General features: G+C 43.1%; 1 protein-coding gene across 1 annotated transcript in view; it reads left to right on the plus strand.

The window, feature by feature from the left end:
* srp72 (signal recognition particle 72) overlaps window positions 1-19,069 on the plus strand; it is a 138,156-nt gene that overhangs the window by 7,766 nt on the left and 111,321 nt on the right. The window contains exons 2-4 of the mRNA XM_068047482.1: window positions 3,911-4,031; window positions 4,564-4,687; window positions 8,961-9,104. Coding sequence (XP_067903583.1) covers window positions 3,911-4,031; window positions 4,564-4,687; window positions 8,961-9,104 — 389 coding nt within the window. The remainder of the gene's footprint in view (window positions 1-3,910; window positions 4,032-4,563; window positions 4,688-8,960; window positions 9,105-19,069) is intronic.

Below are 19,069 nucleotides of genomic sequence, written 5' to 3' on the forward strand. Positions count from 1 at the left end.
TACATTAGATGCAACCCAGCCTTGCATTATTCGCTTCATAATGTCACTGGCCTAGTAATCAAGATGCTCTGAGGACATGGGTTCAAATCCCACCACGGCAAATGGTGAAATTTGAATTCAGTTAATAAATCTGGAATTAAAAAACTAGTCTAATGGTGACCATGAAACCATTGTCGATTGTTGTAAAAACCTATCTGGCATACATGAGACTCCAGAACCACAGCAATGTGCTTGACTCTTATGTGCCCTCTGAAATGGCACAGAAAGCCAGTATAGAACAGCTACAAAGCCTAAGAAAAGGAATTGAAACCGGATGAACCACCCGGCATCGACCTAAGCACTGGAAGTTATGACGACAAACCCAGTCCTGTCGACCCTGCAAAGTCCTCCTTACTAACATATGAGGGCCTGTGTCAAAATTTGGAGAGCTGTCCCACAGACGAGTCAAGCAACAGTCTGACATAGTCATACCTGTGGAATCATACCTTACACCACTATCACCATTCCTGGATATGCCCTGTCGCACTGGCAGGACAGACCCACCAGAGGTGGTGGCACAGTGGCATACGGTCGAGAGGGAGTTGCCCTGGGATTCCTCAACACTGACTCCTGACCCCATGAAATCTCATGGCATCAGGTCAATCATGGGCAAGGAAACCTCCTGCTGATTACCACTTACCGCCCCCCCCAAGCCGGCAGATGAATCATTGCTTCTCCATGTGGAACACAAATTGGAAGATGCACTAAGGGAAGCAAGGGCACAAAATGTGGACCACTACTGTCTGAGTTGGCCAAGTCCTAAAGGACATAGCTGCTAGATTGGGTCCGCGGCAGGTGGTGAGGGAACCAAAAAGAGGGAAAGCTTACTTGACCTTGTCCTCCCCAATCTGCGTGTTGCAGATGTGTCTGTCCATGGCAGTATTGGTTGGCGTGACCACTGCACAGTCCTTGTGGAGACGACGTCCTGTCTTCACATTGAGGATGCCTACCATTAAGTTGTGTGGCACTACCACCGTTCTAAATGGGATAGATTTCGAGCAGATCAAGCCACTCAATAGTAGGCATCCACGCGGCGCTATGGGCCATCAGCAGTAGCAGAATTGTATTCAACCACAATCTGTAACCTCATGGCCTGGCATACCCCCCACTCTACCATTACCATCAAGCCAGTGGATCAACCATGGTCCAATGAAGAGTGCAGGAGGTCATGCCAGGAGCAGCACCAGGCATGCCTAAAAATGAGGTGTCAGCCTGGTGAAGCTACAACACAGGACTACTTGCATGCCAAACAGTGGAAGCAGCATGCAATAGACAGGGCTTGGCGATTCCACAACCAACGGATCAGATCTAAGCTCTGCAGTCTTGCCACATCTAGCTGTGAATGGTGCTGGACAATTAAACAACTAACAGAAGGAGGAGACTCCACAAATATCCTCATCCTCAACGATGGGGGAGCCCAGCACATCAGTGCAAAAGACAGGGCTGAAGCATTTGCATCCATCTTCAGCCAGAAGTGCCGAGTGGATGATTCTTCTCGGCCTCCACCTGAGGTCCCCAACATGACATGCCTGTCTTCAGCCAATCCGATTCACTCCACGTAATATCAAGAAATTGCTGAAAGCCCTGGATCCTGCACAGGCTATGGGCCCTGACAATATTCTGGCAATAGTACTGAAAACTTGTGCTCCAGAACTAGCTGTGCCCCTAGCCAAGCTGTTCCAGTGCAGCAACAACACTGGCATCTACCTGGAAATGTGGAAAATTGCCAAAGTAGGTCATGTACACAAAAAGCAGGCCAAGTCCAACCCGACTAATTACCACCCTATCGGTCTACTCTTGATCATCAGTAAAGTGATGGAAGGTGTCGTCGAGAGCAATATCAAGCTATTCAGCAATAACCTGCTCAGTGACACTCTGTTTGGGTTCTGCCAGGGCCACTTGGCTCCTGATCTCATTACAGCCTTTGTCCAAACATGGACAAAAGAGCTGAACTCCAGAGGTGCGGTGAGAGTGATTGCCCTTGACCAAGTATAGCAAAACTGGAGTCAGTGGGAATCGGGGAAAACTCTCCGCTGGTTGGAGTCGTACCTAGCACAAAGGAAGATAGTTGTGGTTGTTGGGGGTCAATTATCTCAGTCCCAGGGCAGCACTACAGGAGTTCCTCAGGGTAGTGTCCTACCCCCAACAATTTTCAGCTGCTTCATTAATGACCTTCCCTCCATCATAAGGTCAGAAGTGGGGATGTTCGCTGATGATTGCACAATGTTCAGCACCCACAAGTATGTCATGTATACAAAAAGCAAGACAAATCCAACCCGACCAGTTACCGCCCTATTGGTCTACTCTCGATCATCAGTAAAGTGATGGAAGGTGTCTCCTTCGATAGCACCTTCCAAACCTGCAAACTCGACCACATAGATGGTCAAGGGCAACAGATGCATGGGAACAGCACCACCTGCAAGTTCCCCTCCAAGCCACACATCATCCTGACTTGGAACTATATCGCCGCTCCCTCACTGTCACTGGGTCAAAATCCTGGAACTCCCTTCCTAACAGCACTGTGGATGTACTGACACCCCAAGGACTGCAGCGGTTCAAGAAGGCAACTCACCACCTTCTCAAGGGCAATTCGGGATAGACAATAAATGTTGTCCTAGCCAGCGACGCCCACTTCCTAATAAAAAAAACCTTGATTCCACGAGACACCAAAATCTGTCTATCCCAGCCTTTAAATATACTCAACGATGGAGCACCCACAGCCCTCTGGGGTAGAGAGTTCCAAAGATTCACAACCCTCTGGGTGAAAAAATTTCTCCTCATCTCAGTCCTTAATAATTGGTCCCTTATCCTGAGACTATATCCCCGTGTTTTAAAATCTCCAGCCAGCGGAAACAATCTCTCCGTGTCTATCCTGTCAAGCTCTTTTCGAATCTTGTGTGTTTCAATGAGGTCACCTCTCAACCTTCTAAGCTTCAGCAAGTATAGGCCCTCTAAGTCACACACCATCCTGACTTGGAAGTTATCACCGTTCCCTCACTGTTGCTGGATCAAAATCGTGGAACTCCCTCCCTAACAGTACACCAGATGGACTGCAGTGGTCGAAGAAGACAGCTCAGCACCATCTTCTCAAAGGCAATTAGAGATGGGCAACAAATGTTGGCCTTGCCAGTAACACCCACATCTGATGAAACAAATAATAAAAAAAATTACACAGCCTCCATCATAGGACAACCCTCTCATCCCAGGAACCAACCTAGTTTTTCTTCTCTGTACTGCCTCTCATGCAAATATATCCTTCCTTGAACATGAAGACCAAAACTGCACACAGTACTCTAGGTGTGGTCTCACCAAAGCCATATACAATTGTATTAAGACTTCCTTATTCTTGTACTCCAATCCCCTTGCAATGCAGCACAACATGCTAATTGCCTTCCTAATTGCTTGCTGTACCTGCATGCGAACTTTGTGTTCCCTTGTATGAGTACACTGAAGTCACAAGTCTTTGAACGTCAACATTTAGAATTTCATGCCTTTTAAAAAATAATCTTATGTCAAGTCAAACTGTTCAAGGTCATTCAGGGTAGCAAATAAATTTGCATTTGGAGAAGCAGAGCATTGCTTGCTGGAGGACAGGAATGGTGCTTTCAGCAGAGGGAAGTAAATGTTGATGGATTCATTGCAACTTTTCAACTATTTGTCAAGGAATAGAGAATGACTGATTATGAAAATGCAAAAGACAGCAATGAATTTAGTGAAAAGAACTATGTTTTTAGCCATAAGAGCATTTTAGAATAGCTGTTTGTAAATTTGCCAGTTTGCTTTTCCTCGAGTTCATTTGTAGATGTGACGCTAAACTTAAATAAAATTAATCTGTGTGAAACTTCAGCCTATGTTGATTTTTCTTTTGTAGTACTGCAAGATGACAAGGATGATGTCACTGCTCTGCATTGTAAAGTGGTCTGTCTAGTCCATAATGGAAATTTTAAGGAAGCTCTTAATATAATCCACACTCATACTAAGGTACTCGCCAGGTAAGATACAATAGCACATGAAACAAATGGGCTGAAAATATGCTCAATTTGTAGATTTCATTATTACAAATGTAAAATATGGCCAAATAGCCAGGCTCAATGTTTTCAGTTGAATGTTCAATGTTTTCAAGCAGTGCTAAAGAAATAAAAAAACTTGCATTTCTGTAACACTTTTGATGATGTCAGGATGTTCCAAAGCACTTTACAGCCAATGAAGCACTTTTAAAGTGTTGTTATTGTTATAATTATGTAATGCAATAATCAGCATTTTTGAGCTGGCAACTTGCTCGGAAAACCTTAGCTTAAGCTATCAATGTATTCTATGTTTTGTTGTAATGTGACATCCAGACTTAATTGAAAGATATGCATCACTATTGGTTTGTTTTACAGCAGGGGAATGCTGTATTTTTAGTTCAGTGTATATAAGAACCTTGGTCTGAAAAAGGTGTGAATGATTCAGTGTGAATACAGCAGTTTAAAAAAAATTGTCATTGAGTCCATCAAAACTAACTTTGTTTTGCTCTTTTTTCAGTGATGAAATTGCCTTTGAGAAAGCATACTGTGAATACAGACTGAATCGAATAGAAACTGCATTGAAGACCATTGAAGGTGTAGAACAGCAGACTAACAAATTAAAGGAGCTTTATGGACAAGTGGTACGCAAACACTTTCCTTGTGTGTTACCTGTTGGTAGCTAAAGTTAATAAGTTGGTAATGCTGCTAAAAATACTTAACTTTTAAATCAAAAATTTAAATAAGGTAAGTTACATTTGAGGTTGTAGTATCTAAAATGCTGGTCGGACCCATCAGGCACACTGGTTGGCCAGCAATATGTATTTTTGGACTTGAGAATGTGATTCAGAAGAAGCAATGGTGACATTAGGAAAAACTTCTTTAAGCAGTGAGTAGTTAGGATCGGAATGCACTTTCTGAGAGTATTGTGGAGGCAGATTTGTAGGGCTATGGGGAAAGGACTAGCAGAGTTGCTGTTGTCAAGAGCCGGCATGGACACGATGGGCCGAATAGCCGTCTTCTGTGCTGTAACCATTCTATGATCTCGGGTATTGACTTTTAATTATGGGAAAGACTAGTGAGGCTAGAGTTATTGACTTTAGGAAAAATATTTTTAGGTGTCCTGTTTTCAAGGTCACTGTTGGCCTTATCATGACATGACTCATGGGAAATACATTTCCCAGACTTTGATGGTGCAGACCTGGGCTGAATGCTGATTTCTCTTCCTTGTGTTAACATCCCTTCATGCCCTCTTCCTCCCTATCTTTGTAGCCTCCTCCAGCCCTACAACCTCCCCCAAACTTCTCTGACAGGTGTAAAAACAGGAAGTACTGGAAATGCACATTAGGTCTGGCAGCATCTGTGGAGAGAGAAGCAGAGTTAACGTTTCAGGTCAGTGACCTTTCATCAGAACGGGCAAAGGTTAGAAATGTAATAGGTTTTAAGCAAATTAAGCTGGGTGGGAGAAAAGAAAACAAAAGGGAAGGTATGTGATAGGACAAAGGACCAGAGAGATTAACTGACAAGGAGGTCATGGGGCAAAGGCAACGAGAGTGTGCTAATGGTGTGATGAAAGACAAAGCATTAGTGCAGAGGGAGTGTTAATGACAGAATAGTGAGCAGCCCTAACCAAAAGCACAAACATGAAAATACCAGTAGGCAGGCACATGGTTAAAAAAAACAAAAAAAGCAACAAAATAAAATAAAAATACAAAAGGGCCTTGAATTCAATGTTCAGTCCAGTAGGCTGTAGCGTGCCTAATCAGAAAATAAGGTGCTGTTCCTCGAGCTTGTGTTGATGTTCACTGGAGCACTGCAGCAGGCCCAGGACAGAGATGTGGGCATGAGAGTGGTGGTGGGGGTGGGTGTTGAAATGGCAAGTGACCAGAAGCTCGGGGTCATGTTCTCGGACTGAACGGAGGTGTTCAGCAAAGCTTTCACCCAATCTACATTTGGTCTCCCCAATGTAGAGGAGACTGCATTGTGAACAGCGAATACAGTATACAAAATTGAAAGAAGTGCAAGTAAGTCGCTGCATCACCTGAAAGGAGTGTTTTGGGTCTTGGATAGTGAGGAGAGAGGAGCTAAAAGGGCAGGTATTACACCTCCTGTGATTGCATGGGAAGGGGATGAGGTGTTGGGGGTGATGGAGGAGTGAACCAGGGTGTCAAAGAACAGTACAGCACAGGAACAGGCCATTCAGCCCTCCAAACCTGCGCCGATCTTGATGCCTGCCTAAACTAAAACCTTCTGCATTTCCGGGGACCGTATCCCTCTATTCCCATCCTATTCATGTATTTGTCAAGATGCCTCTTAAACGTCATTATCGTACCTGCTTCCACCACCTCCCCCGGCAGCAAGTTCCAGGCACTCACCACCCTCTGTGTAAAGAACTTGCCTCGCACATCCCCTCTAAACTTTGCCCCTCTCACCTTAAACCTATGTCCCCTAGTAACTGACTCTTCCACCCTGGGAAAAAGTTTCTGACTATCCACTCTGTCCATGCCGCTCATAACTTTGTAAATCTCATTCATGTCACCCCTCCACCTCCGTCGTGCAAGTGAAAACAATCCGAGTTTATCCAACCTCTCCTCATAGCTAATACTCTCCAGATCAGGCAACATCCTGGTAAACCTCTTCTGTACGGTAAACATCTTCTGTACATGGAGGGAACGATCCCTTCGGAATGCTGAGGGGAGGGGAAGATGCGTTTGGTGGTGGCATCATGCTGGAGGTGGCGGAAATGGCAGAGGATGTGTTGGCTGGTGGGGTGAATAGTGAGGACAAGGGGATAAAAACCTATTACATTTCTAATCTTTGCCTGTTCTGATGAAAGGTCACTGACCTGAAACGTTAACTCTGCTTCTCTCTCCACAGATGCTGTCAGATCTGCTGTGTATTTCCAGCACTTTGTTTTTTTTTCAGATTTCCAGAATTCGCAGTATTTTGCTTTTTTTACTTTGACTGGCGTATTGTGCATTCTCCACCACTGGCACCTAGCCACATCCTCTGAAATCCTCTCCTTAAATTCTTTCCCTTTAACTCCTTCCTTAAATCCCACCTCTTTGAAGCCCTCCTAATATCTCCTGCTTAGGCACAGCTTGCTTTATTTATTATGCCACTATGAAGTGCCTCGGAGGTATTTTTTCATGTTAAAGGCACAGTCTCAGTGCAAGTTGTTAGTGAAGAATGTAATTTGTTTGGATGAGTCGATGTAGTTACCTGATCCTGATGAAGTGAAGTCACCAATTTCTCGAATATTTCTTGGGAGGGTGAATGGGCTGAGAGGTCACAGCAAAGTTTGCAAAGTGGTAGTAATATGCGTGGGCTTAAAAAGCCGAGGATCAGCGAGGAGAAAAATCCGAAGTGTGGAGAGATCAAAAGAATAGCATTAAGATAGCTTGGCAATGAAGACCCAATGGAATAGTACTTCTAGGATCAGAGCAGAGGCAAGATTGTAGAGACAGAGGTCGTCTATGGAAGTGAAAGCTGATAAATGTATTGGCTAATTGCATAGATGCATAAATATACGGATACTCATAACAAGTATACATATTGAATAAATTTACAGTGATTAAGAAAGTAGTATGCTTGGTAGCTTTTCCAACTCGAATCACTTGGCTACTTGAACCAGAGAAGTGTATCATGATTTGTGTTGCAATTTCATTCAAAGTGTAATGTGTACTAGATTCAATATTTTTAATTATATAGATGAATGAAGGAAATTGACGAAGGTGATCCTGGAAAATTGTTCACTATGGAGAAGGGAAGTTAAAAACAAAGTTGGTACAGTGGATAGCCAGGCAAAAAATTTTCATCCGAGAAATAATAGAACTATGCAATGAGATTTTGCATCAGGTTATTAAGGCAGATGGTCTGTGCACAGGACAATAAGTTCAACAGGCAGTTACGTGTGTTTTTGGAGAGAGAAGGATTTGAATGTGAGAATATAGATAGTTTTATTTGAAGGCAAGGGTGAAGGTTCAAGGTTTATAGTGCAGAGCACCACAAAACTGATGCACACCAGGAAGGAGTGATGGAATAGTGCCAAGTGAGGTGTTTAGAGGGAAGTGGAGACCGAGGGAGGCAAGGAGTTACACAGTTTCCAGTTCTTAGGAAAGAATGAGACTACTTTTCATGCAGCTACATCTGGTAAAGACTTTAAAGTTAAATGACCTAATTAATTGAGTTACACTATTTAGAAATTCCAATGTTATTCGGTGTCTTGCTGGTTGTCCTTTGCAGTAATTGTGTTTTGTGCTAAATATTTTGATGGATATTTGCAGTCTCTCCTTATGCCCTCGCCCCATCCAATCCCCTCGCTGGCCCTGCACTCCTCCCAGCTTGCAGAAGAGCATAAGAGGTAGCCTCATATAGAAGGGCCTTTCAAAGCATGTTACAAGGGCAAAGAGAAAGCAGAGGAGTCAGGAAAAGGTTAAGGCATGGTGGAAAGGTTTTTAAAGAAACAGTTGGAAGAGGAGAAAAGAGTAGCAAGAACCATCTTTGACAAAAATCAAAGGGGTAGTAGCAGCATAGGAATAGTAATCCTGTGTCTGAAGGACAGAGGAACAAACTGGGGATTAAGATAGGTTGGGAAAGATGGTGGCAGGTTTCGAAGATGAGGATCTTGAAGTTGACGGAGTGGGACACAGGGAGCCAGTACAGTTTAACAAGGTGGTGGGTGAGTGGGATCACTTGCGAGAGGGATTCTGATTAATTGAAGTAAAATGTGTCAGAGGGATCAGTAAAGAAGGAAAATCTTTGCTTATGGGGCAATTGGTTAGCTTCAGTGTTCAAGCTTAATGGACCCAAAATTTATCGATTAAAGTGTACCATTTGGCTTGCAATAGCATGTAGACAAATGATAAATAATGGTGCTTTTATGTGTAGATAGACTTATCTGTTTTGTAATTTCAGTTGTACAGATTGGAACGTTATGACGACTGTTTATCTGTTTATCGTGATTTAATTCGAAACTCGCAAGATGAATACGAAGAGGAAAGGAAGACCAACCTTTCTGCTGTTGTGGCAGCTTTAAGTACCTGGGAAAATTCATTCCATGTAAGTGTCAATCGTTCTATTGAAGGCAGTGTATCACATTTTCAATTACATTTCATATTAATATGCCTTTTGAGGATAATGCAGAGATTTGTGGAATAAATTTTATTCATGTTCCTACATTAAATATATTATGGACAGAAACACTGCAAATGTCAAAATCTGAAATGAAAACAGAAAATTTAAAAATGCATAGACAACTTAACATTTCCATCCTAGAATGAAAGCAAAATACTGCGGATGCTGAAAGTCTGAAATAAAAGCAGAAAGTGCTGATGAAAGGTCACAGACCTGAAACATTAACTCTGCTTCTCTCTTCACAGATGCTGCCAGACTTGCTGAGTATTTCCAGCACTTTCTGTTTTTATTTCCATCCTAGACCTTGATACACTCTTGGACTCTCCCCTTCATGACTGTTAAGCTGGGAGAGCAACCCTTGTTCACTGGCGAGTAGAATAGCACACCAAGAGCAGCACCAGGCCTAAGTGAGGTGTCAATCAATATATCTACAACATTTGGCTACATGCATAATATCAAAAATAGCTATATACAGAGCAAAGCTCTGTAGACTTACCACATCCAGTTGGGAATGGTGGCAGACAATGAATAAGTAATGGGGGTGGGGGAGGAGGAAGAGAAGGCTTCATGAACTGACTATCCTGAACCATGTTGGAGCTTTGCTTGTGACTCAAGTCAGAAGGCCTACCTGAAGCGCTGCGACCAGATCACAACTCTCACATCAGGAGAGCAATGGTGTGAGTAGTGATTGAAGGTGATTTGAGCACACTCCCTGTTTTGCCCTGAGCTGGCAAGAAAAATTATCAGTAGTTTCCTTGGACCCCTTCATACCTTTGCCACACTCATGCACCATTAGTCGACCCCAACGCCAGGCCCCTTCCACCTGCAAGCTCACAAACCTGGCTGCAGCAACGCAGCTCAGGGCATGGATCCTGCTCAGCTCTGCAGACATTGCAACTTGTTGCAACTTTTAAAGCAAGATTTGCTCCTCGGAGAGAAAAGAGTTGAAGGCTGAATCACAGAATTGTTACAGTGCAGAAGGAGGCCATTTGCCCCATCATGTCTGCACCAGCTCTCCGAATGAGCAATTCACCGAGTGCCACTCCCCTGCCTTCTCCCTATAACCCTGCACATTCTTCCTTTTCGTATAACGATGTAATTCCCTTTTGAATGCTTCAATTGAACTTGCCTCCACCACACTCCCGGACATTGCATTCCAGACCTTAACCACTCGCTGCGTGAAGAAGTTTTCCCTCATGTCGCTTTTGCTTTTACCAATTACTTTAAATCTGTGCCCTCTCGTTCCCGATCCTTTCATGAGTTGGAACAGTTTCGCCCTATCTACTCTGTCCAGACCCCTCATGATTTTGAATACCTCTATCAAATCTCCTCTCAGCCTTCTCTTCTTTAAGGAAAACACTCCCAACTTCTCCAATCTATCTTCATAACTGAAGTTCCTAATCCCTGGAACCATTTTCGTGAATTTTTTTTGCATCCTCTCTAATGCTTTCACGTCCTTTCTAAAGTGCGATGCTCAGAACTGGGCACAATACTCCAGCTGAGGCTGAACTAGTGTCTTATACAGGTTCAACATAACCTTCTTGCTCTTGTACTTTATGCCCCTGTTAATGAAGCCCAAGATACTGTATGCTTTATTAACCACACTCTCAACCTGTCCTGCCACCTTCAATGACTTATGCACATATACACCCAGGTCCCTCTGCTCCTGCACCCCGTTTAGATTTGTACCCTTTATTAATATTCTTTCTCTGCGTTTTTTCTATCAAAATGTATCACTTCACATTTCTCTGCATTGAACTTCATGTGCCACCTGTCCACCCATTCCACCAACTTGTCTATGTCCTTTTGAAATTCTACACTAACCTCCTCACAGTTGACAATGCTAAATTAAAAAGCAGAACCTCAAAGGTAAGAATCTCTGGATTATTATCTGAGCCACGAGCAAATTGGTGTAGAGTAAATGAGATTGAAGAATTAAACGCATGGCTCAAAGATTGGTGTGGGAGAAATGGGTTTTGATTCATGGGGCACTGGCACTAGTACTGGGGAAAATGGGAGCTGTGCCGTTGGGACGGTCTTCACCGAACTACACTGGGACCAGTGTTCTGGTGAGTCATATAACTGGGGCGGTAGAGGGCTTTAAACTGAATAGTGGGGGCGAGGGATCAAGTGAGAGATGATATGTTAAATTAAAGGGAGAGGACAGGGCAAGAGAGCAAGGTAGCAATAAGGGAAATAATAGAACAGGAAGGGATGGAATGTACAAAATTAAGACTGTACAAGCTGCTAGAGGTTGCATAAATAGTAAAAAGACAGAACTGAAGGCTCTGTATTTGAATGTGTGTAGAATTCGTAACAAAACAAATGAATTGATAGCTCAAATAGAAGTAAATATGTATGATCTGATAGCCATTACAGAGACATGGCTGAAGATGACAAAGGCTGGGACCTGAATATTCAAGGGTACATGACATTTGGAAGGACAGAAAAGTTGGTGGGGTGGGGCGGGGTAGCTCTGTTAATTAAGGATGACAGTACAATAGAGAGAGGTTACCTTAGTTCTAAAAATCAAGATGTAGAATCAATTTGGGTAGAGATAAGAAATAGTAAAGGTAGGAAGTCACTTGTTGGAGTAGTTTTTAGGCTCCCTAATAGTAACCACACCGTAAGATGGGGTATACAGGAAGAAATAATGGGGGCTTGTGAGAAAGCTGCAGTAATAATCATGGATGATTTTAATCTACAGATAGATTAGACGAATCAGATTGGCAAAGGTAGCCTGGATGATGAGTTCATAGAGTGTTTTCAGGACAGTTTCTTAAAGCAGCTCATTCTAGAGCCAACCAGAGAGCAGGCTATTCTAGATCTGATAATGTGTAACGAGACAGGATTAATTAATGATCTCATAGTAAAAGAACCCCTAGGTAACAGTGATCACAACATGACTGAATTTTGCATTCAGTTTGAGGATGAGAAGTTGAATCGAAGACTAGTGTCACAAGTGTTAGGACCAGGTGAGAAAGGTGTCTAGGGGTCTTTTACTGTCTTTACCTGGTCTTACTATAACAGTAACAAATTTGGCCTAACCATCAGCCTCAAGAAAACGAACATCATGGGGCAGGACGTCAGAAATGCTCCATCCATCAATATTGGCGACCACGCTCTGGAAGTGGTTCAAGAGTTCACCTACCTAGGCTCAACTATCACCAGTAACCTGTCTCTAGATGCAGAGATCAACAAGCGCATGGGAAAGGCTTCCACTGCTATGTCCAGACTGGCCAAGAGAGTGTGGGAAAATGGTGCACTGACATGGAACACAAAAGTCCGAGTGTATCAGGCCTGTGTCCTCAGTACCTTGCTCTATGGCAGCGAGGCCTGGACAACATATGTCAGCCAAGAGCGACGTCTCAATTCATTCCATCTTCGCTGCCTCCAGAGAATACTTGGCATCAGGTGGCAGGACCGTATCTCCAACACAGAAGTCCTCGAGGCGGCCAACATCCCCAGCTTATACACACTACTGAGACAGCGGCGCTTGAGATGGCTTGGCCATGTGAGCCGCATGGAAGATGGCAGGATCCCCAAGGACACATTGTACAGCGAGCTCGCCACTGGTATCAGACCCACCAGCCGTCCAGGTCTCCGCTTTAAAGACGTCTGCAAACGCGACATGAAATCCTGTGACATTGATCACAAGTCGTGGGAGTCAGTTGCCAGCGTTAGGGCAGCCATAAAGACGGGGCTAAAGTGTGGCGAGTCGAAGAGACTTAGTAGTTGGCAGGAAATAAGACAGAGGCGCAAGGGGAGAGCCAACTGTGTAACAGCCCCGACAAACAAATTTCTCTGCAGCACCTGTGGAAGAGCCTGTCACTCTAGAATTGGCCTTTATAGCCACTCCAGGCGCTGCTTCACAAACCACTGACCACCTCCAGGCGCTTATCCATTGTCTCTCGAGATAAGGAGGCCAAAGAAGAAGAAGAAGAAGAAGGACTGTAACAGGGTTTAATTTAAAACACACTGTGTTTTGAGCTCCTTCTTGGTGAATCTTTGTTCACCACTTTATAATTATAAGGCTAAGAAATGAGCACACCTCGTTTTCTCAGGTTTAAAGAAGGAAAGTGAAATGTATTAAAACTTAAACTCTAATTTAGTTAATGCCCACAGATATACAACGCGCCCATGCTAGGATACACATGCAAATAGGGACAGAAGAGAGCAGAAGAAAAATAAAGTAGAAGGGTTTTTTGTTTACTGTGTTTCGAGCTCTCTGTAGTCTTTTTGTAAGTAGTCTTGCTTTTCATTGGGGCTCAGTATTCATCTTAAACCTTGTTCACTGTAAGAGACTTTTCTCTCTTGGGGTTCATGTGTCTTCAATGGGACTTCTGTTCCATGAGAAAGAGATGGGAGCAGACAGGAGAGAATCTTTTCAGCCCAGGAGCAAACTGGTTTCACTTTCAAACACTCTGTGGCAAGTTCAAATTCAAACAGCCAGTTAGTCATGTGACTAAACTGGCCTGACCAGGTTTCTGTGTATTGGAGAAGCAGGGACTGGGTCCTTTGTAACAACACTGTCTGCCAGTATGCAAAAAAGGTCTTTCCGGTGAGGGACCTGGCAATTCCTGGTGATAGGCTCTCTTTTCTTCCCAGCAGCAATTTTAAGTTTTAATGTTCATGTAGCAAAATAATGTGTGCCTCATTCTTGGCAGGTGGGGGCCTGCATGACAGAAGAGATTTTTAAAATTTATTTGAAAGCTTGGAGTTCTGTGTGTTTTGAAAACTGAGAAGAAATATTTTTCTCTGTGAACATTGAATGCTGAAACTTGGTGTTTGAACTGAGTGGGGCAGACTGCAAGACACATGTTCCAAACGAAAGCAAGGGAAATGACAGGTCACATGACTTGATTATTCGCGTTTCAGTTTCATTTTTGCATTGTGGAGACCGGTGAGCTGGGCAGACAGGAGGCAGAACAAACTGGCTGGGACCTATTTTTGGCAGACCAGATAAAAAGACCTGTCCTTGAAAAAGAAGGTTTGCCTCTTCTAAAAAATAAATTCTACATTTGAGGTGGTGGTTGTGGTCTGCCTGGAGAGGAAAAGACTCAGGAAAAGAGGAGTTTCTGCTTTCTGGAGGAAGGCTCCTTTGCTGAGAGGAAGCAAATTCCTATTGCCTCCAGTATGTGAAAGATCTCTGCCTCAGGAGTGATTCCTGTTGCCTCTTATGTTTTGGGAGATCCTGAAAGCTCAAGAAAGCTTCTATTGCTAGACTGCTATTTCAAAACTCAAGTTGACCTGTTGCTACATCCTTTGCTGAAAGATCAGTGTGACGCGACGCCTGCTGCAGACGAAGTGCCGTGGACACCTACCCATCACAGACTGTTCATCAACCTTGCCTGGAGAGACTTTGAGTGGCACCTGACTATTCGACTCTGGGACACTTCACCTATCCGGAAATATCCTACCAGAACGTTACAACCCAGTGATTTTATTCCTTAGAAACCGTTGTAATCCAAAACATCCTTTTAAAACCGGTTGACCTTTTTTTTAATGTATGTGTGTGTGCATGAGGGTTAGGAAGAATAAGTTTGAAAAGGATCCTTTCACATACAGAGTTATCTCATTATTGTTTAAGCCTTAGTTTATTAATAATAAATTAATTTTATTGTCTAAAGAAACCTGATTTGGTGTGCTTTATTTTGGGGGACAAATAGTGTTTAATTTGGCTAGTTTCTGGTAGGTGGGAAACTTTACTAATATGTTGTGACCTGTGGAGTAGTGGGGCTGAATTAACAGTGCATGACTCCCACCTTGGTTGTAACACTAGTGTTTTAAACTTAAATAATGGTAATTAGGAGGGGTTGAAGACAGAGCTGGCTAAAGTAAATTGGGTAATTAGTTTAAGGGATAGGTCAGTAGAGATGCAGTGCCAGACATTTAAGGAGATATTTCATAACACTCAGCACAGGAACATTCCAGTGAGAAAGAAAGACTCCAGGGGAGGGACGCACCGTCTGTGACTGACTATGGAAGTTAAAGATAGTATCAAATTGAAAGAAAAAGCGTACAATTCAGTGAAGAGTAGTGGCAGGTCAGAAGGTTGGACAGAATATTAAAAATAGCAAAGCATAATTAAAAGAATAATGAGAGAGAAATTAGAGTACGAGAAAAAGCTAGCTAGAAATATAAAAATGGATAGTAAGAGTTTCTACAGGTATTTAAAAAGGAAAAGAGTAAAGTGAGTGTTGGTCCTCTAGGGAGTGAGTTTGGGGAGTTAATAATGGAAAATAAGGAAATGGTGAATGAATTGAACAGATTTTTTGCATCTGTCTTCACTGTAGAGAATACAAATAACATCCTAGAAATAATTGTGATTCAAGAGTTGAAAGGGAGGGAGGAACTTAAAACAATTACCATTACCAGGGAAAGGGTACTGAGAAAATTATTAGAACTAAAAGCTGACAAGTCCTCAGGTCTTGATGGACTTCATCCTAGGGTCTTAAAAGAAGTGGCTGCTGAGATAGTGGATGCATTGATTTTAATTTTCCAAAATTCCCTAGATTCTGGAAAGGAGCCATCAGATTGGAAAAAAGCAAATGTAACTCCACTATTCAAAAAAGGAGAAAGACAGAAAGCAGGAAACTACAGGCCAGTTAGCCTAACATCTGTCATAGGGAAAATGATGGAATCTATTATTCAGGAGGTCATAGGTCATTTAGAAAGTCTTAATGCAGTCAGTCAGATTGGTTTTGTGAAGGGGAAATCATGTTTGTCTAATTTGAGAGTTCTTTAAGGAAATAACATGGATAAAGGGGAACCTGTGGATGTGGTGACTTGAATTTCCAGAAGACATTTGACAAGGTGCCGCATCAAAGGTTACTAAACAAAATAAGAGCCCATGGTAAGGGGGGGGGGGGGGTAACATAACAGCAAGGAAAGAGGATTGGTTAGCTAACAGGAAACAGAGTAGGCATAAATGAGTCATTATCGGGTTGGCAAACTGTAACTAGTGGAGTGCCACAGGGATCAGTGCTGGGGCCTCAACTATTTACAATCTATATTTTGACTTGGATGAAGGGACAGAATGTATGGTTGCTAAATTTGCTGATGACTCAAGATAGGTGGGAGACTAAGTTGTAAAGAGGACATGAGTCTGCAAAGGGATATAGATAAGTTAAGTGAGTGGGTAAAGATTCGGCAGATGGAGTATAATGTGGGAAAGTGTGAGCTTGTCCTCTTTGGCAGGAAGAATAGAAAAACAATATATTTAAGTTGAGAGAGATTGCAGAACTCTGAGATGCAGAGTGATCTGGGTGTCCCAGTACACGAAACACAAAAGTTAGTATGCAGGTGCAGGAAGTGATTAAGAAGGCAAATGCAATGTCATTTATTGCAAGGGGAATGGAATATAAAAGAGATGTTTTGCTACAGTTGTACAGAACATTGGTGAGACCACATCTAGAGAATTGTGTACAGTTTTGGTCTCCTTACTTCAGAAAGGATATAATTGCATTGGAAGCAGTTCAGAGAAGGTTCACTCGACTGATTCCTGGGATATGAGGGTTACATTATGAGGAAAGGTTGGGCAGGTTGGGTCTATATTCAATGGAGTTTAGAAGGATGAGAGGTGATCTAATTGAAACATATAAGATCCTGAAGGAACTTGACAGGGTGGATGTGGAAAGGATGTTTTTCCTTGTGGGAGAGACTAAAACTAGGGGGCAGTTTAAAAATAAGGGGTCTCCCATTTAGGACAGAGATGAGAACATTTTTCTCTGAGGGTTGTGAGTCTGTGGAACTCTCCCATGGAGAGCGGTGGAGACAGGTTCATTGAATGTTTTTAAGGCAGAGGTCGACAGATTCTTGACAAACAAGGGAGTCAAAGGGTATTGGGGGTAGGCAGGAAAATGGAGTCGAGTGCACAAACAGATCAGCCATGATCTTATGGAATGGCGGAACAGGCTCGAGGGGCCAAATGGCCTACTCATCCTTGTTTGTATGTTCTTCCAAGTTTCTAATCCGCAAACTTTGAAATTGTGCCCTGTACACTAAGGTCTAGGTCATTAATAAATATCAGGAAAAGCAAAGATCCCAACACTGAAAGCTGGGGAACTCCACTACTAACCTTCCTCTAGTGCAAAAAACATCCATTAACCACTACTCTCTGTTTCCTGTCAATCAGCCAATTCCATATCCATGTTGCTACTGTCCCGTTTATTCTATGAGCTATAACTTTGCTCACAAGTCTGTTATGTGGCACTGTATCAAATGCCTTTGTGTGACCGCTGGTCCGTCATCCATGTCACATCATCACTCACATATCCTTGTTCGAATGGGATGGCTGAACGTATGGTCAGGACAGTCAAATCGCTTATCAAAAAGTGTTTGGAAACAGGGCAAGATATCCAAGGTGCATTATTGCATCTTCACGCAGTGCCATTAGACTCTGGATTGCCAACACCTGCTGAGATTGTTTGGTTGAACAGTGACTACTAGGTTATCATCTCACCAATAATAAAAACAGAAGTGCTGGAAATACTCAGCAGGTCTGGCAAAATCTGTGGCGAGCGAAACACAGTAAACGTTTCAGGACTGTGACCTTTCATCAGAACTGAGCCTGAAATCGACCTGAAATGTTAACTCTGTTTCTCTCGCCACAGATGCTACCAGACCTGCTGAGTATTTCCAGCATTTTATGTTTTTAATTCAGATTTCCAGCATCCGCAGTTTTTGCTTCTATCGTCTCACCAAGTCGTCCTTGATCACAGATCAGTTACATCAGCAACAAGACCAGATGAAAGACGTGCAGGACGTGCATGTAGGTGCAGAAGTACCGCCACTATACATTGGCCAGAAGGTGAAGATCCTTCACCCGCAAGAGCAGATATAGATCCCAGCAGAGATGTCCAAGGTGTGCAAAGAACCACGTTCATATGAGGTCACAAGATCAAATGGTGCAGTACTGCGAAGGAATCGATCTCACCTCCGGGGACTCTGCTAGCCATGCACAAATTGACCTGCCAGCATCACCTACGTGTACCCGTAGTCACCACTGCTCCAGTGATGAAGGGAGTAGGTATTGAGTCCATAGCAAGGGCACCAATCAGATTATCTACATCATCTCGATGGTGCAGTTAAACCTCTGGTTGATGGTGGCCCCCAAGATATTGATAGTGGAGGGCTCGACAGTGCTGGTGCCATCGGGGGTCAGAATGAGGCTGTTGGGATTTCTCCAGCTGGAGATGGTAGCTACCAGGCAATTAGATGGCACAAATATTACTTGCCATTTGTCAGCCCAAGTCAGGCTGTTAACTACGTCCAAGGACATGGTGGCTCCTTCATTATTGGAGAAGTTGCGAATGGAGTTGAACATGGTATCACTTCTGAGCTTAAAATTGAGGGAAGGTCATTAATGTGGTTATTTCAGTTTGGGTTCAGTTCAAAATGAGCAGTGTGAGTCCTACGACTTATTGTGACCTGAATGTAGTACTGATCACCTGCAAAGTCATAACATTTTCCTGTCTCTGTTCAGGTTGTTCAGTGCAACTTATCAAGCTGGGCAATGCTTCCACTATCTTTTAAAGAGCAAAGGAGACTATCAGTTAGCCAACTTGCTTTATTTTGCAGTTGAGAGGAAGATAGCCCAATATGTAGCTCCTTGATGTGTGGTTCCCCAAGTGATAAAATCTGAGAATGGTATAAAACTGATCATGGGCACATGATGCAATTGCAAAGTGGATTATTGCTGTCATCAAGATTGTGTGGAGGTCTGTCTTTATGAACCACACCGTTCAAGCATGTTTTTCCAAGTTTCTTTGCCCACAGCAAGCATTTGGATTAAATGAAAGTTGCCTTTTACTGTAGTTTATTGCTGTTTTTACATACAAGAACAAAAGGAGGGTTACTGAGCAGCTTTAGTCAGTGTCAACTGGATA

This window comes from Heterodontus francisci, chromosome 1 (assembly GCF_036365525.1).
Source record: "Heterodontus francisci isolate sHetFra1 chromosome 1, sHetFra1.hap1, whole genome shotgun sequence".
Classification (NCBI taxonomy): Eukaryota; Metazoa; Chordata; class Chondrichthyes; order Heterodontiformes; family Heterodontidae; genus Heterodontus; species Heterodontus francisci.